Here is a 25837-nt window from a genome sequence, read left to right as displayed (position 1 = left end):
ATTGGGAAATAGGGGTTTGAAGTGCTGTACTTCATCTATAAATTGACATTGTAATTTCAGAAGCAAAAAAGAAGTTTAAAATTTATTAGTCACAAGTAGGCTTACATTAACACTGCAATTAAATTACTGGGAAAATATCCGAGTCGCCACACTCCAGCACCTATTCGGGTACACTAAGGAATAATTTAGCATGGCCAATGCATCTAACCAGCACATCTTTTGGACTGTGGGAGGAAATCAGAGCACCCAGAGGAAACCTACACAGACATGGGGTGAATGTGCAGACTTTGCACAGACAGTGACCCAAGCCAGGAAGCGAACCTGGGTCCCTGGCGTAAGGCAACAGTGCTAACCCACTGTGCCACCATGCAGGTTCTCAAGCTCCAATCAAGATTTTCTATCTCATTTCTTTTCCTCTGATCCCTTATCTCAGTCCTGAATCAGTAGTGCAGCATCCACAGTTCTCTGCGATAGGGATTCGCATAGTTCCACCAGCCACTGGCTGAGGTAATGTCTTACCTCGATCCTAAAGGACTGACCTCTTATTCTGAGAGTCTGGATTCTCCAGCCTAGGGGTATAGTCTCAGCATCCAACTTGCCAAGCCTCCTCAGAATTTATACGGATCAATAAGATCACCTCGCATTCTTCCAAACTCCACAGAATATAGACCCATCCTCATAGTCCTCTCATCCCAGAAATCAGACTAATGAATATTTGTTGCACTGCCGCTAAGGAAGGGGACAAAAGAAAACATACGCTCTACTGTAGTCACACAATATCCCAATATAATTGCAGCAAGATGATTCTCCAAGCACCCTGGCCACAAAAGTTAACACACTATTTTTATCTTTCTAATTGCTTGTGGTACCTTTATAACTTACGTGATTTCTGTACAAGATCATCGTATTCTCCAGAAGACCGACCTTTAATATTTTCCCATTTAAGAAACATTCCGTGTTCCTTTTCTTAGTGGCAATGACAAAGGAATAGCATCTCCTTTCTGCAAATTATACTCTGTCTGCCAACTCCTTAGCCGCTCACTTCATCTATATCTCTTTGCAGAATCTTTATCCTGGCCACTGCCTTCATCAATGTGCTCAAAAAATTCCTTTGATAAAGCAACTGGTTCATCATGTCCAGAAGCAGCATTGTCTTTTTAAGAAGTGTTCCTGTTGTGGTTCTCATATGTTGATCCAACAGATAACAAGCCAAGTGCAACTGGTGATCTCAATGCCTTTAATTAAGCATTGCCATTGATTTATTGGATTGGAACGATAGTAATTAGCCATTTAAGAAAAAGAGCAGAGTGACGCAGAACTCGTGCCATAACTTCCTGAAATAATAATGGCACAATACTCCAGCCTATAAAGGTTTTGAGAGCCCCAGTTGACACCTGGCAGGTTTTTAAAAAATCTATGGGATGTGGGCATCGCTGGTGAGTCATAGAGTCATAGAGGTTTACAGCACGGAAACAGGCCCTTCGGCCCAACTTGTCCATGCCGCCTTTTTTTTTAAAGCCTTAAGCTAATCGCAATTGCCCGCATTTGGCCCATATCCCTCTATATATCTAGTGAGGCCAGCATTTATCGCCCATCCATAGATGCCCTTCAGAAGTGTGGCATAGTGGCACAGTAGTTAGCACTGCTGCCTCAGCCAGTGCCAGGGACTCAGGTTCGATTCCAGCCGTGGGTCACTGTCTGTGTGGAGTTTGCATGTTCTCCCCGTGTCTGCGTTAATTTCCGCCAGGTGCTCCAATTTCCTCCCACATTCCAAAGCTGTGCCGGTTAAGTGGATTGGTTATGCTAAGTTGCCCCTTAGTGTCCCAACATATGTAGGTTAGGTGGATTATCAGTGATATGGGGATAGGACAGGGATATGGGCGTATATGGGCCTAAGTAAGATGCCCAGTCGGAGAGTCGGTGCAGACTTGATGGGCCAAATGGCCTCCTTCTCACTAAAGGGTTTCTATGGATGTGGTGGTGAGCTGTCTTCTTGAACTGCTGCATTCCCTGAGGTGTAGATACACCCACATTGCTGTTAGGGAGGAAGTTCCAGGATTTTGACTCAGCAACAGTGAAGGAATGGCAATATATTTCCAAGTCAGAACGGTGAGTGACTTGGAGAGGAACCTCCAGGTAGCGGTGTTCCCAGGTATTTTTTGCTCTTGTCGTTCTGGTAGTGGTCATGAGTTTGGAAGGTGCTGGCTAAGGAACCTTGGTGAGTTGCTGAGGTGCATCTTGTAGATGGTACACACAGCTGCCACTCTGTGCCAGTGGTGGAGTGACTGAATGGGCTGCTTTGCTCTGATGGTGTCAAGCTTCTTGAGTGTTGTGGGAGCTGTACTCATCCAGGCAAGTGGAAAATATTCAATTGCACTCCTGACTTGTGCCTTGTAGATGGTGGGCAGGCTTTGGGGAGTCAGGAGGTGAGTTACTCACCACAGGTCTTTGACCTGCTCTGGTAGCCACAGTACTTATGTGGCTAGTCCAATTGCATTTCTGGTCAATGGTAACCGCCAGGATGTTGATAATGGGGGATTCAGTGATGGTAATACCATTGAATGTCAAGGGCTGATGGTCAAATCCTTTCTAGTTGAAGATGGTCATTGCCTGGTACTTGTGTGGTGTGAATGTGACCAATCACTTGTCAGCTAAAGCCTGGATATTGTCGAGGTATTGTTGCATTTGGACATGGACTGCTTCAGTATCAGGAGACCTGAATTACAAGATGATAACAAAAATACTCTCGCATGGGCTTTATATTACTCAGAGAATCCCAATCGAGACATCATCAAGAAATTATGAAAGCTAAGATGAAGAAAAAATTAAACTCGGGCGGCATATGTGTAAAGAAACCAAGAGCTTTGAGGAAATTTTCAACTTGATCAGAGGAAGTAAATAAAGATGTTCCTGGATCACTAGTTGTGGTCGAGACAGGAAAACCAAAATACCAAGCTCACCATTGAGTGAGCTTTGCTGTCAAAAGGCCCTGAACCAACTCGCATTCAAATTAAATTGGACAGAAGTTGCGAAGATTTGTAGGAATGAGATCTCCGAATGCTTGGCCAAGTAAAATTTTGTTAGGTGTAACAACATTCCTCATGGACAGCTGATGTGTTGACATTCCTCGATTCACATTAATAACTGATGCATTTTCAGTTACGCATCCAGGCTCTGCATACCATTTCCTGTCGAAGCAGTCGAGTTGCAACTTATCTTGCTTTCAATAAACACTTGTTTGGATAGTGCATATACAGGATACAACATTTCATATTGCTTGCTTAATTTGTTCATCAGTCTGATCAAAAACACTCTCCACTATCTCCATCATATGTTGCAATGAGAACAAAAGAAATGCATCCATTTTTCCTGCTTTCATGTCATCTTAAGTTTATAGGATCATAGAATCCCTACAGTGCAGAAGGAGGCCATTCAGCCCATTGAGTCTGCACTGACCACAATTCCACCCAGGCCTTATCCCCATAACCCAATATTTCCCCTGCTAGTCCCCTGACATTAAGGGGCAATTTAGCATGGCCAATCAACCTAACCGGCACATCTTTGGAATGTGGGAGGGAACTGGAGTACCCGGAGGAAACACACGCAGATATGGGGAGAATGTGCAAACTCCACACAGACAGTGACCCAAGCTGGGAATTCACCTGGGTCCCTGGCACTATGAGGCAGTAGTGCCAACTGTGCCACCGTACCACCCATTTATAAGCATATGTAAGCATTTTCTTTAATTGGTTTTATGATACTAATATTGCTAACAGGAAAAGGAAAACTAAATCAAAAGCTGATTGGATTGATAAAAAGACATTTTTCTATGAGAGGACATTTTTGTCATCCATTCCAACTGACATTGCATCATGCCAACGCCTCCCAAGTTCTTCAGTGTCTCCAACATGAAATCATTTAACTTCCACTCAAATGTAATTATGCTGGTGCAATTTTACCTAGCATTAGGTTGAATTAAGCACACTGCCTCATATTAGACCAGATTTTGCTAAAAGGGACATCTTTGGGCAGTATGATGACGTAGTGGTTAGCACCGCTGCTCCATAGCTCCAGGAACCTGGGTTCGACTTCCAGCTTGGGTCACTGTGTGGAGTTTGCACATTCTCCCCGTGTCTGTGTGGGTTTCCTCCGGGTGCACCCGTTTCCTCCCACAATCCAAAGATGTGCAGGTTGGGTTGATTGGCTATGTTAAATTGCCCCTTAGTGGCATTTGATTTGATTTATTGTCACATGTATTAGTATACAGTGAAAAGTATTGTCTCTTGCACACTATACAGACAATGGGGGACTAGCAGGGTAAATACGTGGGGTTACAGGACCTGAGTGAGATTGTTGTCAGTGATGACTCGATGGGCCGAACGGCCTCCTTCTGCACTGTAGGGATTCTATGATTACAGGACTTCATAATGATGCATCTGATGGGAAAGCAAAATGCAGGTAATTTCCCTGTCTGCAGTTTTCATAATTGGAAGAGCCATTTCACAGATACTTAGTGATTTGCAATTTGCGGCTATCTCTACTTTGTTATGAACTATTGGCTGATGATCAATTATGGCTTGCATCATTCAGATGCTGTCACTTTACAGCAACATCTAGGCAAACAGCAGGGAGGTTCCCCTTTCCCAACATTAGTTTGAAGCCAGTGTCTAGTCAAGAGACTGTAGGCATACAGTGACAGTGATGGCATCGAGCAGGAGGCTAAGTAGCCAATCACATTGAAGTATTCTCACAGACAGACCAAGTAGCACTGATGAGTCTTCACTTTGAATTAAATCGACAGAAAATAATACACATGGAGTTAGAAGCTGAAAAATCATGAACAACTTTTTAACAGATGTGGAATTTTATCATAATGGAGCAATTTAAAATTGCACATTAAAAACAAGTTTTCAGGGTCAGAAAGTTTTTCCAGCTGTAGTCATGAACTTAGTGCACTATTAAAAACCCAGTTACGCCACTTTCTACGAGATGTAACTTTTGCAAGGTTTTTATAGTGAAACTATGAGTGTAAAAGGACAAGTTTTTGTTAGCTCAGCAATTCCAATTAATTGCATTCTGTGGGGACTTCAACACTGCGCCCTCTGTATAAGTGAAACAGAACCACTCACTTTAACTTCTAGATTCTTGTATTTAATTGTGCTTGCCCAGACTCCTGAAGTTGCATCCATTTCAGAGGAGTAATGTTTCACCATCATTACCAGCAGACATTCGGGTTGATGTAGCTCCTCTCATTATGTTGATTCATGTGCCACAAAATAAGACACGGGAGGGGGGGAAATGAAAATTGAGTAAAGAAACATTGCAAATCTTGTACTTTGCATCCTGGCACATCAGATCCTGCTGTTTTGTTTTATGTAACCGTTGCAACTCTAATTACGACTTGGTAGTAAATTAGCAGGAAGTAACTTTGGTCTGACAGTCAGCAGAGGAAGATCAAACTTTATTAATTGAAACTGCTTGCATACAAAATATATTGCACTTCAACCAAACAATATCAACATAAAACCAAATTATTTGTTTTCACTACTATGTACAGAGAAAAATATTGCCCCTGTTGCAGATTCATATACTGTAAGGTCAATCTACCTTTGTTAATCATCTACACTAAGTTAACACAATTGTCCATAGTGGACAGGTACATAAACAAAGCTTTTTCCTCCCAAATACTGTACATTCCCAAAAATAAATAACTACAAATCATCAGTTTGGCAACAATCTTCAGGCATTTTATGCCTTTCAAACAGTACACTATTTAATTCTTTACATTTACGCTTGTACATCAAATGCAGAGCTGTAAAGAAAAAAGTGCCCTCCCACAGACTGATCAATGCCATACAAACTTCAGTGCGAGGATTTCTGATCCTTTACTGTTCAGCTAGATGCATATATAAGGAAAATCATGAAATCATGAAAAGCATGCATTCTTCTGTAAAGGTTCCCCAATATTTAACCACACCTTTTATCTACATACATGTATAATACAATGTAACTGTCTTCTGCTTGTTTTGCTTCCCTGATTTCTGCAACTATAGTAAGGTTACCCCCTTCTGGCAAGTTATATTGAAGGCACAGATCAAACAATATACTCTGTTTTTAATTTTCTTTTTTTTTTAAAAAGGAGTTTCGCTAAGTGAAATGAAAATGGTTACATCACAAATATTCCACCTGTCCACCAAAAGACAAAGTGGACTGAGTGCATCAATCGTGCACAAATGGATTTTATGTCTTTGGCCTAACGGGTTTTATCTAAATGACATGTAAGCATCTGGTTTGTATGGTTAATGAAAGGAAATTGAGAACATCACTCTACAGGAATGCGCTTTAAGATACTCCATTCACCAGCACTTGCTGGTTGTCTGTGGGGCTTTCTGGCTTCTCTTTCTTCTGAGCACGTTCCTTGCCCACGCGTTGTCGCGAGTTCTCGCCAAAGACATTTGGACTGTGTGAAGCTTTCGTCACGACACTCCTCTCATTATTGCTGTCAATTCTGATCTGGAACAAATCAGAAAGTGTTCAGAAATGAAATGTTGAACCCAGAACATTTAATGCACATCAGAGACACGGCGTAACACTGGAACCTACAGAAGTAATTGATAGAGTATTTTATTAGAGTTCAGCATGGCCAGAAACTTGAATAGACAGGACTTTTCATACATATTCTTGATATTTTGCAGCTCGTGGTTTGACACAGTGATAGATCAAACCCACACCTTGTGCAGCAAGTGCTAATGTTAAAGATTGGATCCATCCTTGTTTTCTATTGATGGAGCTGTCTTAAACTAAGCTTTTGATTGCAACCTTGGTCAAACTATTTCACTAGGATAGTGCCTTTAACCTTTCCACAGACACACACCATCCACACAGACCCCTGCACTAAGTCCCATTCACCCATCACCCTTGTTCTTGATGACCTCATTTGGTTCTCACCTCGACCTTGTATACAAAGGTACCCTCTCTGTGGATCTGTCCAAGTATACCTTTCCAATCACCGACAGCCTAACCTCCCACTCCATGGCCAATGGTCCTGGCATTTGATTGGCTTTGGCATGCTCGTTAAGCCATCCCCACTGTACCACCACCAAGTCGGCGAGTCTTCAGCTGAGCTCCCTCCACCTTACTACTTCTTTCCTCACATTTTAAAAGCCTCCTCAAATCCATGTTTTCAATCAACCCTCCCAACTGCTCTACTGTTGTGGACCATCCATCGCGTCTGTGAACCGGCTTGGGAGAATTTTATTGAATTAGATCAAAGGATACTATATAAATGCAAGCTCGCCATAAATTGTTTCGCCACGCGGAATTACGACGTAGTAGGATGCCAATTCTTTCATACCTGTGATTCCCCATATAGTGGTTTCCCAATCTTGACAGTGTCAGCAGAAAGAGAGAAAAGTAAAATGTAGGTTTAGAACATGCTGGGAAAAAAGCTCAAACAAGTGTATTTTCTATGAAATCTCCTAAGCGACAGGCTTAGAATGTATGGTGACACAGTGGTTAGCACTGCTGCCTCACAGTGCCAGGGGCCCGGGTTCAATTCCCAGCTTGGGTCACTGTCTGTGCGGAGTCTGCACATTTTCCCCATGTCTGTGTGGGTTTCCTCCGGGTGCTCCGGTTTCCTCCCACAGTCTGAAAGATGTGCTGGCTAGGTGCATTGGCCATGCTAAATTCTCTCTGTGTACCCCAACACGTGCCGGAGTATGACGACTTGGGAATTTTCACAGTAACTTCATTGCAGTGTTAATGCAAGCCTACTTGCCACACTAATAAATAAATTAAATTAGAAATGTGCGCTTGCAAAACATTTTACATATTTCAGAGTTCCAAACTCTGAGAAATAAACAGAAGAGTCCACCTGAATGCAAACCAATGCCAGGGACTCAAAACGATTACACCAAATGCAAGTGAATACTTTAATAAGTGTACACAGCAGACAAAAAGAAAAAGCATCAGTTACTGAATGCAAAGGATTCCCACCCTGGGTTAATATTTGTTTGGGAAACAGTGTTTCATCATTATAATAATCCATTGATTTACTGATTGAACATCTAACATCAATCGCACATGTATTCAAGTAAAGGGATATTTAAAAAAACCTGCCACTTTTTCACCTTCAATAATGTAAATTTGGGTAAAGTTAGCGACTTTGTAAAAGTGGTGGACGTTGGCACTGTACAGTATGCATATGATGGGCCACTGGAAAATGGAATATTACACTTACAATGTGAATTCACTGCACTTAATCAAAACTCAATGGCAGTGCTCTGCATTTTATGCTTTCATTCTTCAAATTCTCAAAAAACAAACCCCAACATTCAGCAATACATTTTAGAACCATAGAATCCCCACAGTGCAGGAGGAGGCCATCGACTGTCCGACAGAGAGAGCCTAAATGGTTAACGTTTTACAATTGGTATATATTTGCAAAAATAAATTATGAATGGTTTTATTGGATCTTGAAGATCATCTGTTTTGGCAAAAGGAACACTCTTCACCCCTGCAATTTGACAGACCTGGCTCCAGATCTTTGATATAACAGAATAGAGTGTTTACAAACTGTACCTATCGGCACTGTGCAACACAGAAGCACAATTGGAAGGTTACCTGCATAGAGCCGTCTGTCGTTCTGGTTTTTGAGTCTCTCGATGAATTGCGTTTCCGGATGTCTGCCCTCAAGAATTCATCTAAAATGTCAAACAGAAAAAAAATTCATTTCTACATCAGCACTGCAGAGTAGAATTAAAGTGCTCCAGCAGCCGTCGTCTAGTGACAGAAACCGACACACACACACACACACGTGTCCGCACGCACACACACACACACACATGTGTCCGCGCGCACACAAACAACACACACACACCCCTTTCAATATTTCCAATCCTCCAAATGGTACAGTTATCCAGATACGCAAGCACGAACAATCTGTCCAGTCACAGAACGTGTCTATATTATCCAGCTATGCACACAAAGAATTCTGTCAAAAAGTTGCACAGTCTGCACACTTATTTAGAGTTCACTTTACACATTTTGGTCACTTGGGTTGTAATGTTAATCAATGGTGATTTAAATTAGTTACACATACGTTTATTTAATGTTCTTGATTTAGGATACATCCATCACAAAAGACTGCTAAATCTGCCATTAAAAGTCGACACGCACGGAGATGGCGAAGGTCTGCTTTCGCCAATTACCTGAAGTTGCCGATGGATTTTTGTTGCTCCCACGGCCACGCCCTCCACCGCGGCCACGCCCAGCATTGCCCCGCCTACGGCCATCACCACGACGTGAATATGGTTCCCTTTCTTCGTCTGTTGGAGCCAGCGACCAATCACTTAGCTCATCTCTGTGTTCAGATTCAGTCTCGGAGGCGTTGGACGCTTCAGAATTATTACCTGAGCAGCCAGGAAGAAAGATAAGCAAAAATCAGTTCTGGCATTGTAAAACCCTCACTCAAGAAAAACTATTCTATTTCCCATCAAACCTTTCCATTTCTGAGTGGTCAGTTTCTTCAGTTGGAAAGATGGGATGTCTAGGCAGCAACCAGCCACTGCAGTCGCCATCTGATAATGAGGTGGGAAACTCGGCGCTGTAGGCTGGTGGATCTTCCAAGCACAAAAGAAACAGGAGTAGGCCACACGGCCCATCTCATCAGCTGTCATTCAATACACATGACTCATCTTGGCTTCAACTCCATTTTCCCCACCTGCTCCAAATGTACCTTAATTCCATCCCTCAATTCCGAGACACAAAAAAATCTGCCTATCCCAACCTTAAATGTATTCAACGATGCAGCATCCACATCACTCTGGGTAGAGAATTCCAAAAATTCACCACAGCTTGAGTGAAGTAATTTCTCCTCATCTCAGTCCTAAATGATTGGCTCCTTTGCCTCAGACCGTGTTTTAGATTCCCCAACCAGCAGAAAAAAAAAACCTCTCAGCATCTATTCTTTCAAGCCCCTTCAGGAGTTTGGTGTTTCAATGAGATTTCTTTGCATCCTTTTAAACTCTAAATAATTTAGACCCAGTTTACTTAGCCTCTCATCATAGAATCACAGAATTCCTAAATGCAGAAGGAGGCCATTCGGCCCATTGAGTCTGCACTGATAACAATCCCACCCAGGCCCTATCCCCCTCACCCCACATATTTACCCCGCTAATCCCTCTAACCTACGCATCCTGGGACACTAAGGGACAATTTAGCATGGCCAATACACCGAACCCACACATCTTTGGACTGTGGGAGGAAACCGGAACACCTGGAGGAAACCCACCATTGGAGAACTCTTTTTAAGTCAAGTCTCACTGTACCACCTCCAATGCAACTGCATCCTTTCTTAAATCATAGATAATCATAGAAACCCTACAGTGCAGAAGGAGGCCATTCGGCCCATCGAGTCTGCACCGACCACAATCCCACCCAGGCCCTACCCCCACATATTTTACCCGCTAATCCCTCTAATCTACGCATCCCAGGACTCTAAGGGGCAATTTTTTTAATCTGGCCAATCAACCTAACCCGCACATCTTTGGACTGTGGGAGGAAACCAGAGCACCCGGAGGAAACCCACGCAGACACGAAGAGAATGTGCAAACTCCACACAGACAGTGACCCGAGCCGGGAATCGAACCCGGGACCCTGGAGCTGTGAAGCAGCAGTGCTAACCACTGTGCTACCGTGCCGCCAATGTGGAGACCAAAATTGCACACGGTATTCCAGATGTGGTCTCACCAGAATCCTGTATAATTGTAGCAAGGATGGATGAATGAAAATGGGCCAAATGACCTTACTCAATAAGGTTAGGTAGAACAGACCACCATTGAGGCTGGGATTCAAAAATCATGCATTTACAACATTTTTCACAGGATAACTTGTAGGAATATGTTTAAACCATGCTCCACATTTATTACAATTTGAAAATGTAAAATTGTTTTCAAAACTAAGAGCAATAATCCTGCTACAGTTGCATGAAATAGCGATTTTTCTCTCAAACTGGGGCTATACAAATTAAGAATATTAAACCTGATGCATAGCCTGGACCTCGTCTGCCACGCCCTCGACTGCTGTAGGGTCTGCCTCCACGCAAGTAACTTGTACTTTCCTCAGTCGAGTAACCCCTTTCTTTGTCGGGGCGGTTTGCAGGGGTCCTCAATCCTGCACCCATCTGCCGAAGCTGCTCGTCAATTTGTAAGCGTTCCATGCGTAACTGGTCAACCTCCTACACAAAAAGCAGAGACCTTTAGGATGGCCAACTACACTCGAACTCTAATCACAGATCACAATCTCCAGAACCGACAATCAGGACCTGACCAATGCTCACAGGACCATTTATTCTCAAAATTTAACTTGCTGATAACTCCTGGTAGGGCTCACAATGAGAACATGGAACGCATCCATTAACTTCTCGACTGAGCGACAGAGTTTAGCTTTGCTCTCTGCGCATGGTACCCAACTGCTGCAAATCAGTTCACATGAGATTTAGAACACAAAATTCTGCAGCCTGAAGCCTAATCTACAGGAAATCGTTTTTCAGGTTGTCATGACATCGAACCACTTTAGCCGATGTAAAAAAAAGTTTATTTATTAGTGTCACAAGTAAGCTTACATTAACACTGCAATGGAGTTACTGTGTAAAACCCCTAGTCGCCACACTCTGGCGCCTGTTCGGGTACACTGAGGGAGAATTTAGCATGGCCAATGCACCTAATAAGCTCGTCTTTCAGACTGTGGGAGGAAACCTGAGCACCCAGAGGAAACCCATGCAACACAAGGAGAATGTGCAAACTCCACGCACACCCAAGCCAGGAATCGAACCCGGATCCCTGCGCTGTGAGGAGCAGTGCTGACTACTATGCTGCCCTCATGTGCCAGAATGGGCACCAAAAATTAATTTGCACCTGTACCTTCTGCTGATGAGATCATACATCGAGTCTTAGCAATAATAGAATAGAAGAATAGAAACCCTACAGTGCAGAAGGAGGCCATTCGGCCCATCGAGTCTGCACCGACCACAATCCCACCCAGGCCCTACCCCCACATATTTACCCGCTAGTTCCTGTAACCTACGCATCAGGACTCTAAGGGGCAATTTTTAACCTGGCCAATCAACCTAACCCGCACATCTTTGGACTGTGGGAGGAAACCGGAGCACCCGGAGGAAACCCACGCAGACACGAGGAGAATGTGCAAACTCCACACAGACAGTGACCCGAGCTGGGAATCGAACCCGGGACCCTGGAGCTGTGAAGCAGCAGTGCTAACCACTGTGCTACCGTGCCGCCCCAGAGGAATAATCTCAGAAATGGACTTTTTGGGTTTTCTGAAGCTTTCGCAGATGGATAATTGCCTAACTTTTTCCACTGCTTACCCAAACAGACTGGAACTGTCATATCAGACTATGTAGCTATGAATAGATTAGATACTCTTGCTATGAAATCCCTATTACTTAAGAGTCAAGAGACAATCAGCAATTTTCACATGGGAAAACAATTGGAACAATTCTAATGGATGAACACGGCAAAAATTTACAAGGCAGTGTGGACAAATAAAATGCAGCTGCTTTGTATTAGAATTTCAGCCAGCGGTGCCCTCATCCCATGAACAAATTAAAAACTCTACTCCTTTCCCATTACCCTGCACTTTCTTCTTCCCCATGCTACTCAGCTTTCCTCTGCCCTCTCAACTGAGGATCAACCGAAGTTCAACTGAGGATCCGCAGACAGTGGACTGTCCCAATCTGGTTTAGCCTTGCTGCTCAGTGACTGGTGTAGAACTCAAAGAATCATAGAATGGTGCAGTAAAGTTAGATGGAAAAATAAGCAGAAAGGACAATTCAAGGAAGCTACAAAGGCACATAGACAACAAAAAAAAAAGTGGTCAACAATACAGCAGGTGGAACAGAATATGGAGAATGTGAAGTTAAATAAGGAATTGTAGAGCAAGAGGCAAAGTCAAGAGTTTTACAGCACAAAAAGAGGCCCTTCGGCCCATCGTGTCTGCATCAGCCATCAAGCACCTATCCTAACTGGTGCTGAAAGTCAGTGCGATGAAGCAGGTTACAGTGGGATTACATTTTCAGCAGTCTTACAATCTGCAGTCTATTCTGAAACAAATGTGGTACAAATGGAAGGGGCTGAACTTCAGTAGCCTCACTGAGAGTATTTGACGCTGGAAAATGTTGCAGGTCCTTTATTATCCAATGATTTAGCTAGTTAAGACAGTAAGTGCAGCGATTAAGAAGGCAGTTCACCACCACCTTCTCAAGGGCAACCAGGGATGGGCAATAAATGCTGGCCAGCCAGCGGCGCCCATGTCCCACGAATGAATACAAAAAGTAACTGAGTCATACAAAGTGGGAAACCCTGAGGCTCATCAGTCTGATCAGCAGATGGGTTTCATTTTAAATTTGTGCCTGAATATGAATAACTGGCAAGGCAGCACAAGTCACCGATTTGCAGTATTACAACAGCTCTCAGCAATCCTAGGTTCAGGGGACAAGAGAAAAAAAAAACTGGTCAGTGTTCCCTGTGCTGCCTAACACACTGCTTTGTGCACATGCAAGTGTGGGGCATTGGGAAAATTACAGGATCAGGCTGGGGTGCAATGACCCTTGATAAATTGCTGTCACTCACTCTCCTGAGACAATAAGAATGATGGTTTAAGAGTGGTGCAGGACCGAAGGGAGAGAAGTGCAAGAAGGAAACAAAGAATGTTCTCTTGGTCTACGTTCCTTTATTGGCTTCCGTACTGCAGGGCAGAAAGAGGTCACAGGATAAGTGATGTATTGTGGTCCACACCGTGAACCGGATACATTTACAACAGAAGAAGTTGAGCAGTAGTGGAAAGTCTTCTGACAAACTCAACACAGAAACTTGGATAAGCAAAGAATTAACCTAGCTGAGCTGAAGAGGTGCAGAATACCAAAAGGAAGCCACAGCCATTGTATCCACATGGCTACGGGGAGCTAAGCTGATCGAGGATTCAGATTTTCAAAATTTGCAAACCTGGGGAGTAGGATTTTCTTTTTGCATCCTACAAATCTGTTTGTAATTAGAGAAACAGAAAGCTCACGGTCCGGATTGCAGAGGAAAAGAAACTAGAAATCTCAGTTTTACTTTCAGAAATGCTATCTCTCTTCTTCAGGTGGATCATTTGTTATTTATGCAAATTTGCACATCATGGACTTGCTTACAAATGAAAGCCTTTAAACATTGGAAAATAATTTACAAATGTTTGACATTCAGGGAGGATTCAATTTTTCCAAAAATACATCTCTGGAAATGATGCAAAATTACCCAGTTAAAGAAACAGTGGCAACAGTAGTAAGCCTCGGAATAGAAGAAACAAGAAGCTTCAAGAGAAATGTAGAAACAGTGTGTGAAAGAGGACAATGAGTAAGAGGTTAGTTGTTTAAAGTGAAGAAGGCAGAGGAAAACTGAGTGTCAAGAGGAAGAAGGGAGGGAGGGAGGGAAGTGCAGGGTAATGGGAGAGGAATAGAGTTTTTATTAAATTTGTTCATGGGACGAGGGCATCACTGGCTGGCCAGCATTTATTGCCCATTCATAATTGCCCTTGTTCAGAAGGCATTTAAGAGTGAACCACATCACTATGGCTCTGAAGTCACATGTAGATCAGGTCTGCCAGGTAAGGATGGCAGATTTCATCCCTAAAGGATATCAGTGAACAGATGGGTTTTTACAACAATCGACAGTGGTTTCATAATTAGACTTTTAATTCCACATTTTTATTGAATTCAAATTTCACCATCTGCCCTGATGGTGAATTCGAATCCAGGTCCCCAGAGGATTACCCTGGCTTTTTAGGTTATTAGTTCAGCGACAATATCACTTGGCCACTGTCTCCCCAGAGTAGCATGGTAAAAGAGGATGGAGATGGTAACAGAGGGATGGAGGCATATGCAAGTGGAAGAGGTGACAGGCAGAAAGAAAACATGATCTCTTGTCAATGCGATATGACTGTGCAAGATGGCCGCTGATACCCATCTGCGCATGAACAGAAATGGAATGATGTCACTGCTGCAGTCTGGAACTCAGATGTAGCAGCAGGGAGAGGGAAGGATTTGCAGATAGAAAACTAAATTCCTTTGTGGAGTATTTACCGAAGACATGTTGGTAAGGGTTTCCAAACTCTATCTCACTATCTCAGCAATGTAAGTGGATTGTGGATTTCTATAAGTGTTAGATGAGGTAATATCATCAGATGGTACATGGATTGCAAATTCAAAACTCTCCTGTACAATGGTCAAACCCAAAGGATTGAGCTAAAATTGGGTTCAGAGGCCCGTAAGCACACCTAGTAGGGAGTGGAGCTAGGATCAGTTTGCAGGATTGAAATCAGACTCAAAAGTGCCATTGCATCGGCAACCCAAGAATCCATCATCCAAGAGAAAGCTCAGCAGAGTAGGGGTGGTGTATAGTCAGCAGAACAAGACCTGAAGACACAATCAGCAAGGGGTAGGCTGGAGTCAAAAAAATGTCTTTCAAAAGCAGGATTGATAATTACTGTTATGGACCCCACAAGCAGGAAATTCTATTTGTATTTTTGGATATTAGAAAGTTTTAGCTTTAAGTTTAATTTATATTTTTTATTTAACGGTTAAAAAGTGAGAACTTTTGAAGGTTGAGATTGGAAACCCTCATGGGAAAGTCAAGAGTTCCAGTGAGACTAGTTGGCGCACAATGTGACCAGCGTTGAGCGGGGTAGTGACATATGTCACTTGGCTTCAGAGTGTGGTGTATCTGACCATAGGTCGCTTTTTGGTATTCTGGACTGTGTATTATTGTGAGTGTTAAGAGTATAAGATAGATTTTGTAACTTGTGTAATCCTTACAAATCTGTTTATAACTTTGAGGTGGCACAGTGGCTAGCACTGTTGCCTCACAGCGCCAGGGACCCGGGTTCAATTCCGGCTTCGGGTCACTGTCTGTGTGGAGTTTGCACGTTCCCCTCATGTCTGCGTTGGTTTTCTCCAGGTGCTCCGGTTTCCTCCCACAATCCAAAGATGTGCGGGTTAGGTTGATTAGGGTCAATTTAGCATGGCCAATGTCAGGGAATTAGCAGGGTAAATATGTGGCTTTATGGGAATAGGGCCTGGGTGGGACTGTGGTCGGTGCAGACTCGATGGGCCGAATGGCCTCCTTCCGCACTGTCAGGATTCTGTGAACTGCAGAGGTATAACTGGGGTGAAGGAGTTGTGTACTTTAGTTCATCTATTCTTGTTTAACAAATGTTTTATTCTTTTGTTAATAGTTCATGAATGGACACTGCTGAATGGTCACTCTCCACGTTTCTAATCAAAAAATAAAAGTTAGGACTTATCAGACATAATTCCATCCTAGAATCTGACTTGCCCAGTAGTAATACCAGCTGGGACTGTCAGAATTCCTGCATTTCCTAACCATCTAAGGAACCAGTAATGGTATTCCCTTGCAGCCACCGACAGGACTGTGAAAATTATTGGAGACCGCTAAGGATATTTCACCTCGTTACTTATCTTTAAGTCAATTTTTAAAATTGGTTTCTTTCAAAAAAGAAACGTTTTAAGCTTACAATGTCTCATCAGAGTACCAGCTGCCAATGTGCAAGGTGTTACACAGAAGGCTGTGACCCACAGCTGTTTAACCTGCAAGGGATTTTGATTTTTCATAATTGAGGTTTGGAAATGGAAGTCACATTAGGCGCAACAATAGGTAATTTACTGAGGTTACATTTCAATGCAAGTATGAGCGTCAGCCAAATACTTGATAACAAATTTTAAAAAATACACAACAAAATGTTACGTCCTTCAGCAGAAACAAAAAAACTGCGGATATTGGGACCAAAAATAAAAACAGAAAATGGTAGACATACTCAGCAGCTCAGGCAGTATCTGTGGAGAAAGGAAGAATTAGCAATTTGGGTCTATGGACTTTCACTCAAATAGGGAGAAGTTATAACAAAATAAAGGGACAGGGGACAGTGAAGTAAAGAACAAAGGGGAAGATCTATGATAGGGTGAAGTATAGGAGTGATTAAATGATAAAAGCAATCGTGCAAAGTTAACAGCAAGAGGGGACAAGAGACAAAAGATGGGTCCAGAGGAGTTGCAAATGCCTCAGCAATATGGCAGAAGAGGGACTTGAGGAAAATTCAGACAAAGACAAGCCTCTTGTGGCTCAGGAAAACGATGGGGAAAAGTGAAGATACCCTGGTGGTGTGGACCACCGAGGTGGCAGTGCACCATTAGGAAATTGCCGAACTCAGGTATCAACTGACATATCCTCCATTCCCACTGGCCACGGTGCAGCAATCCTACACTAACAGCACCTGCTCTCTCACTGAAGAGTGATGCTTATGGTCCAAGAGTATGTTAAACTTTGTGTTAAATCTGAAAGGCCGTGCAAGTGGCCAGTGAAAAGCTGAGAAGTTATTCCTCGAGTCTGTACTGAACTTCATTGGAACGGTGTAGGAGGCCAAGAATGGAGAGGTCAGACTGGGATGGAGAACCCTTCACGAGTAAAACTTCGAAACTGAGGGGAAGAAAATGTTAAACTAAATTTTGGTTAAAATAGGTTAATTTCCTGGCTGGCTGTATTCACGTTTAACAATATAAGTAGCAATGCTAGCGAAACAATTCCTCTTCCATTAAATAGTAAAAACAGAAACACTAAGAAATCTTAAAGTTTATTAGTCACAAGTAGATGTACATTCACACTGTAATGTAGTTACTGTGAAATCGAGAGGTAATCATCAGTACAGTTCTCTTACCTTTAAGTAGTTCAGATGGTAGTCCAATAGAACACGCGCATTGCTTATGCTCTCCTTTGTTCCAACGAATACAAAAGGAACCATGCCCTGCAAGTGATTTTTGGATTAAGTGTCATATTTAAGCCTAGTCTAAAAAAATCCTCCCAGATTAGCAAGTTATTTTTGGAAAAAAATTATAGCAAACATAAATCATTCCAAAACATTTAAATATACATGCCAACACTGCAAGATATACTGTAAACTCATCTTAATCTTATTTTTAAACAGATGGTTCATGTCTTGTTAGCACACTTGCAAATCCTGGTTCATTTAAGAAGCTTTGTTAATCTATGACACACACCACACACTGTCACAGTGTTTAGGACCACTGAACATGGCAGCTGAGAAACGTATTTATTTCCTTTTAATTATGTGAGATTTCTGCATGTTTAAGCTGCGAGTTTCAGAGAAAAAACTGAGCGATTCCATTCATTGCCCCCACCGGACGAATTCAGCAGCCATGGCTATTTTTGTGAACTAGTCACTGAACATTTCATTCTATTTTTACCAAATTAAAACAGATGGAAGAGGTTGAAATTTCAGAAGACCTTTCTTTTTAAACCAACTTGATTTATCGAGACGACATCTTTTCTTAATGCTGAAATATTTCCAGCTTTTTCCAATCGATAAAAGGAAAATTGTAAACTCGGCACAAGGGAGCTTTCGAAGTAGATAAAGCCATGCCTGCAAAATTGCAACTTATCAATTTTCATTCAGCACAGAAGATCAATCAAAAGAGTAGAAGAGATTTTGTCTCACATTTACGCAGCATTATGATTTTACTAACAGCATCATCCCCAATTTCTTCCCATTTACCTCTTGAAGTGACTCACGCAAGAGCTTAGTTTCATGGTCACAGATTGCCTACAAATACCATAACCAGTCCTCGTGTGAAGAATTAGCTTCCTACTTGCATACTTATGTTTTTAGGATCTCAAAGAAACTGCCAATGTACAGTGAACTATTTTCATGCACTCAGGTTTACACACAGCAAAGTGCTACAAGCAAATGGAATAAATGTCACTCTGTTTTGGGCCATATTGGCTGAGGGCAGAAATTCGTCCAAGACACTAGAAGACCTCAGTCTCCTTTCAGCAGGATGTCTTGCATATCTTTCTGAACAAGCAGAGAGTGCTACGATTTACTATCTCATCTGGACATTAGCACCTCAGGCAATTCAGCACTTCTTTGGTGTTGACATGAAGTGTCCAAGTGGAACTTCCAACTCAGAGGCAAAGATAAATGATCTGCTCATGTTTCAGGCACAGATTCTTCGTTAGATTGGTCAGAGGGAAGGGTCTGGCAGCTCAGTGAATGACTCGCCTTGCTGTCAGAAGTCAGAATGCACTCCGAACCTCAAAGGTGTTGGCCTTCACTTGATAAGACAGGTAAGCCCTTAACAACGTTCTAAGAATTGCAATGCACCGATTTACAGGCATTCTTGAGGTTTAGTCTGATAAATGCTTCAGTTGCTTCATTTAGTTGCAGGGTGATAGATCTGGGGAGCTTTGTAAACTCAAAACTGTAGAGGAACAGTGCTTCAATGTAAAATGTCCCAAAAGGCAGCTGCTAGCTAAGTCTTGTGGAAGTTGTAACATTACATTTACTTTTAGAACGGGATGATCTGGATTCTCAGCGTAGTGAAAAAATGCAAAATGACACATTGAAAAAAGATTTTAAAAAAACAAGCCCGCTTAATAATTTGATTGGCTTTATATTTCATTTTAAAATCTTGGTACATTTATAATCAGCCCTTTTCATTCCCATGTTAACTGCATGTTGGTAAGCTTATGGTCTGCAAAGTTGTGATGTATAGCTTTTATCAATATGACATTTGAGACAAAACAATTGCCAGTATGACGGTGGAGGGGACATTGAATATACTGAAGTCAAAATTAGAAAGATTTTTGATCGATAAGGGAGTTAAGAGTTATGGGAGCAGACGGGAAAGTGTAGTTAAGGCCAGAATCAGATCAGCCACGATGTTAATGATTGTGGAGCAGGTTCAAGGGACTATTACTCCTGTTTCTTATTAGAATACAGCCTAAGATTTAAAAATCAGCCGATGATACCAAACATGGATTTGCGGCTACAGGAAGGGAAAATGCTGTGTAATTAAGGTTAATTAGAGCCAACTATCTATGCTTAAGAGTGTTCTTTGATGCTTGAGGACCTTTTCTGCAGATTGCACATAATGGCTTCATAGTAAAATATAACAGCGACAACATTTTCACATAGAAGAGTATGACACACACCACATAAAAAAGTTTGCCTTAAAAACTCTAACTCTTGCCTCTCAAGCAGAATTCTTGCTTGCAAAGACTTGTGTCACGTTGTCACAGGGGTCAAATTTCCTCAAAGTCCTTTTTTTTTAATGGTAACCCATTTAAAATTATCATAGCTGCAAATAGTAGCTAATATTTTATTTTCCCCACAAAAACTTAGCATTTGAAATCTAACCTCCCCGGTAACTCAAATTTCTAAATTAAGGGTTTATGCTTTAAAAAAAATTTTTTTTGCAATAACTTTATCACATGTATCTATGAATTGCCCTTTAATGGCTTTTATTAAAATGTTTACTTAACGGGCTTAGACTCGGCTAAGAGTGGTCTTGGACTTTTTGTCTTGAGTTAACGATGATGTGGTTAATTTGGTCTGTACACTCCGAGCTTGTGCAGCCTACCTGATTTCCCAGAATGTATCAGTACCCCTGAATAAGCAGCACTGATGCAACATTTCCTTTAGCTTCTAACCGTTTCTGCTCAGGTGCTTTTCAAAATTATTTGAAGAAAAACTAGGGGAACAAATTTCAAAATCTTAAGGCAAAATTTGCATTGAGTATCTTGTAAACATGCATGCCTCAGGCTGAGAACAACAATGAATAACACACGCTGCAACTTGTATTCTTTAAATTCCACACGGACCGGTGAGAGGAAACGTAAGATTTCTTTAGTTTTAGATAACTGAAATAAAAATTGCATTTTCTTATTCGAGTTGACCTCCAGAGGTTCCAAAATCTAACCTCAATAAGAGACAGAGCGAAGGAGAAAAATGTGTTTATTCCCCACTTAATTTTTTTAAAAAAACCTAATATGTCTGGAGAGGTGCATTCTTGGACCTGGGCAGGTTTGCATGGGTTTTGTGGCAAGGAAACTGGATGTGAGTGATATAAATGCTGAAATAACTCAAACATTTGTGCAGGGTTATACTTTTCTCTGGTGACTATTTAAACTTTAAAAACAAACTCAACAGTGATAAATGAAAAAAAATCAATTTTTTCAGTGCGGTCAGAAAACCAAGTTCAATAATCTTCATGAATTGTTGCCCGGAAGTCTCGCACTATTATGGAGTGATTACTTGGACTTGCTGGTTCAAGAGTGTAACTGAGGAAATAAATGGAGGATTGGTACGGTTTTCTGTTACTTTTCCATTGTTAGGATGTGTTGATTTTGTTATTTAGATATTTAATCGGTGACTTGATTGAAAAGAGGTGATTCGAGCCATTTATGGTTGTTTGACTCCATGGAAAAGCGATGCCTTACAAGGGTGACCCCTGAGATGTGACACTTGAGGTACGATGCCACTGAGTCGACACATTCAGATGCGAACCTTTCTAAGGTGTTGTGGAATGAACACTTGCTAGCTCAGGTCTTCCACATTTACACTGGCTTGTTGCACTGTTCACAGCAAGTCAGAGGTAGTGCTGCTTTATAAAGATAAGATTATGCTCGGTCGAACATAATACATTAAACTTCTTTAGATATACCTGTCTAAGGATAGAAAATCTAGTTGTTGTTGTGTAAACACTGAGTGAATTCATACAAATCAGAGTTGGCAAGCATGCCAACTCTGATATTTGGTGTTCATTCAGAGAACTTTGTTTCTCCTTGGGTTAAGCTTGAGCCAGGAATTTCATTTTACCAAGGATGCACCCCAGAGGTGAAAATGTGCACTAGAGGTATGTTTTCAAAAAAATAAAGCAAAATAGCATTTCCTGTGGCATTGCACGCAGTAATTAGGTATGCTGTTTTAGAATGACAGTGATTTTATGTCCCGTAGAATCATAGAAAACCCATAGTGCAGGAGGCCGCCATTCGGCCCATCGAGTCTGCACCGACAACAATCCACCCAGGCCCTATACCCATCACCGCACATATTTACCCCACTAATCCCTCTAACTTACGCACCCCGGGACACTAAGGGGCAATTTAGCATGGCAATCAACCTAACTCACACAGCTTTGGGTGTGGGAGGAAACCAGAGGAAACCCACGCAGACACGGGGAGAACATGCAAACTCCATACAGACAGTGACCCGAGGCCGGGAATCGAACCCAGGTCCCTGGAGCTGTGAGGCAGCAGTGCTAACCACTGTGTCACCGTGCCGCCACCATACTATCACGGAAACTGATTTCTGACAAATGGAAGTGTCAAATACTGATGTGGCATTCTGCAACTTTTAATTAGTGCTTGAAATCGAATTCCCTAAATTCTTTTCTCTGTGAAACCTGTACACGTAGCCTTGATTATTGCGCATATTTACCCGTGTGTTTAATCTTTATCTCATTTTAAAAAGAGATATTCAGAAGACGGTAGGCAACAAGTAGCACATTTTTAGGCAGGTATACTGAGTTTGATAATACCTCTGCTAGGTTTAGTATTCATGATGTGGAGATGCCGGCGTTGGACTGGGGTGGGTGCAGTAAGAAGTCTCACAACACAGGTTAAAGTCCCACAGGTTTATCTTTTGGAGTGCTGCGCCTTCATCAGGTGAGTGAAGAGTTTGTGAACCCAACTCTTCACTCACCCGATGAAGCAGCAGCATTCCAAAAGCTTGCGCAAATAAACCTGTTGGACTTTAACCCGGTGTTGTGAGGTTTAGCATCAAAATATTAGGCACTAGACTTCAAGGGCATTGGGTTGTGGTGCTGGGTTTCACAGTATTAACATGGTGAAGTCAAAGGCTTGGTGATAACCAGCAACTGGAATCTAGGATTTTAATTTACTATAACTAGACAATTCCAAGGGCTTAACAGTAGTTTTTTGCGGGGAGTTGGCAGTGGTGGGAATAGCTAACACAAATGTCAGGCTTCTGAAGTGTGGTCAGATCCTGAGGGAGATGGAGGGAAGGGAGTAGGGGATGTTGATCAGAGATTATTTTGGGGTCTGGTAGCTGAAGGGCAAGAATGGTCCATTTGAATTTATCAGAATTCTGTGGGACTTGGCCCAGTGCACCACACTTGAACATCAGATACATTTTCCTCACTAGCAAGCAGTATACCATGCATTGAGCTATCAGAACAAAAGCACAACACACCTCTTCCCGGGGAATCTTTTTATCACCATCTCCTTCAATTCTCACTCGGACCACTCCCGATTTGTCTACAATTTCTTGTATGAGCTTCCCGTTTTTGCCTATTACTTTTCCTGGAAAAGAAATGGATCAGTTCCATTTTATAAGTTCAAAAAAAGATAATATTTACACAAGGGAATTTCTTCAGATGGGCTTACCTACTAGATTCCTCGGTACTTGTACAGAATCTTCCGTAAACTCGAGGTAATTTCTGGCCTGCTTGACTGCCTCCTGGTCCTATAAATCAGATTGATATTAAAGGAAGAATGTCGCCTAGAGAAAACATTAATTTCAACTAAATTAATGATATTAGTGTTATCATTTCTGTATAAATTTATATTGCAATGCAATTTGAACTGTGTTTTGAGCCAATTTGCTCCCTTCTCCTCTGCTAAAGGTTTGGTTCCTTGCTGTGTCGGTTCAGTTTGCAATAACTTGCTTAAGGAGAGATATGTAGGTGCACATGGAAATTATAAGACGATTTGAAAATGGGAAATAATTCATGCAGGTACAGAGGAAAGTTACCTACCTTGAAAGGGCTTCCTTTAATTGTCAATGAAACTATCCTTCACAATGCCCTATTGGGAAGTTCAACATGACTAAAAATACCTTTAAGACAGTTTTGATGTCAAGGATGTCATTATGCCATGACTCTCCCTCCCTGTGATGTTTAAAGATGCATCAACTCTTGCACAGAGGAGGAAGATGAAAAATGCATTAAACTGTAACTATGTACAGAAATAAAAATTGAAGGTTAAAGGCATTGTGATCACTGCGATATCACTCCCCGGGGAGTGTTCTCCTTCATAGAAGATTTGACAAGGTCCAAAAATAGTGTATGATTCTAAACTAGCCACATAGTATATGATTCTAAACTAGCCACACTTCCTGGTGGGGAGGCAGAAGGCGAGGGTGGAGTGTAAGGGGTTGGTGAAAATAGCCAATTTCTAATCTGGGCAAAACACCAACAATTAGAAGATGTTGCCATGTTGCAAATCAACTTTAGCTGAAGTATCAGTAATGCCACATTGGTAGCAAGAAAATAACAAACCTCCAAATATTGCGCACAAACTCATTAGTGCTTTCCTTGGAGACGACACACAATGCGTCACAAAGAAGGGGCAATTATAATGAAAATTGAAAAGATCTTTCAGTATTTATATAATGTTATATAGGTTCCACTGCCAATTTATTTGGAGATGGGTAAACAGTAACTTTTTTTGGAGACTAACTTAGCTAGGAACATGAAGCAAAGCATTTTTACAGTCTATTGCAAATAAAGTAAACTTCATCAACCACAACTGCCTGTAGTTTATTAATGCACTTAGAATCAAAGCAACTAGAATCACACTTCTCCAAACAAGCAACGTTAATTTACCAACAGCACAACAGTTTGAATGGATGAATAGGCAAAACTAAGATGTTTAATCCAGATGGAATTAAATTTCAATGCGGTTTTCTGAAAAGATCCAGACTATTCCTCCAGGGAAGCAATATCAAACGGTGCATTACGCACCCTGACAAAACTTAGGTTGTGAAAAACTGAGTCAATAATGCTCAAAAGCAAGAATCAGAAATAATCACTAATAAAAAGGACAAAATCAACCAGAGACCACCCCCACAGTTGGAAAGATGCAATGATACCTCAAGTTTATTCCAACAATACCTCCCTTCATTGCAACTAATACCGCCAAGGAGGACAAGAGCAGCAATATCTGTGGGACTGTACCACATCCCCTTTGACCGTCCGAGTTAAAATCTCGTCATTCCCCCAACAGTGTGGGAACACCATGACAAGGACCACAGCAGTTCAAGGAAGTCGATTACTCCCATCTCCTTGGAGAAACTAGACAGAGGCAATAAAAGGTAGCCTTGCCGACATCTCACACATCTTGTGAACAAACAATACAAAAACCAACAATGCAAACAAGATCTGTGACCAACTGACCAGTGAAGACGGTCATGTTTAAGAACAGTTTATACTGACATAGAATCTATAACGTCATCAAGTGTCCAAAGGCACCTTACAGGAAGGAGGGTTATAAAGCAAAATTAGGCACAAAGTCACTTAAGGAGATATTAGGACAGATGGACAAATGTTTGATCAAAGAGATAGATTTTAAGGAGCGTCTTAAAGGAGGAAAGAGAGGGTGTGTCGGAAGGGTTCAAGAGAGGGAATTCCAAGGCTTAGGACCTAGTCAGCTGAGAATCAGAATTAGCTGAGCAGGGAGTTGGAGGTTGTAGGCCTGGAAGAGATCGCAGAAGATAGGGAGGGGCCAGGCTATTGTAGGATCGAAAAAACAGGATGAGAATTTTAAAATCAAGGTCTCGCTTGACCAGAAGCTAATGTAGATTAGCAAACACAGGGATGATAGGTGACAGGGACTTAGTGCGATTAAGGACACGGGAAACTATATTTTGGATGACCTCAAGTTCAGAGAATAGACTGAGAAGCCATGCGAGTGTGCGTTGGTATAGTCAAATCTAGAGGTAACAAAGGCATGAATATAAAACAAACACAAAACATCAATATTATTCATATTTCTATTCAGCATATTCTTCCAACATCCCTCCATCTGTTCACAGGCCCCAAAGCAGAAAAGCCAGTTAAAGTAGTTAACAGAAGATAAAATAGATGAAAATCGTTACGCATTTTCTAGAT

General features: G+C 41.8%; 1 protein-coding gene across 4 annotated transcripts in view; it reads right to left on the bottom strand.

The window, feature by feature from the left end:
* Nucleotides 1-5444: 5444 nt before the first annotated feature.
* Nucleotides 5445-25837, bottom strand: part of fmr1 (fragile X messenger ribonucleoprotein 1) — a 78807-nt gene continuing 58414 nt past the window's right edge. The window contains exons 9-16 of one of the 4 annotated variants that reach the window (XM_078211772.1): nt 23334-23412; nt 23140-23249; nt 17785-17871; nt 11041-11236; nt 9210-9410; nt 8623-8702; nt 7355-7384; nt 5445-6513 (exon numbers count right to left, since the gene is read on the bottom strand). In XM_078211772.1, coding sequence (XP_078067898.1) covers nt 6343-6513; nt 7355-7384; nt 8623-8702; nt 9210-9410; nt 11041-11236; nt 17785-17871; nt 23140-23249; nt 23334-23412 — 954 coding nt within the window. In that variant the 3' untranslated portion in view covers nt 5445-6342. The remainder of the gene's footprint in view (nt 6514-7354; nt 7385-8622; nt 8703-9209; nt 9411-11040; nt 11237-17784; nt 17872-23139; nt 23250-23333; nt 23413-25837) is intronic. The other 3 variants (XM_078211774.1, XM_078211773.1, XM_078211775.1) reach the window with 3 other exon arrangements.

Source organism: Mustelus asterias, chromosome 4, assembly GCF_964213995.1.
Source record: "Mustelus asterias chromosome 4, sMusAst1.hap1.1, whole genome shotgun sequence".
NCBI classification, from domain to species: Eukaryota; Metazoa; Chordata; class Chondrichthyes; order Carcharhiniformes; family Triakidae; genus Mustelus; species Mustelus asterias.
The sequence above is the reverse complement of the archived record's forward strand: the minus strand, read 5'-3'. Positions and strand labels throughout refer to the sequence as shown.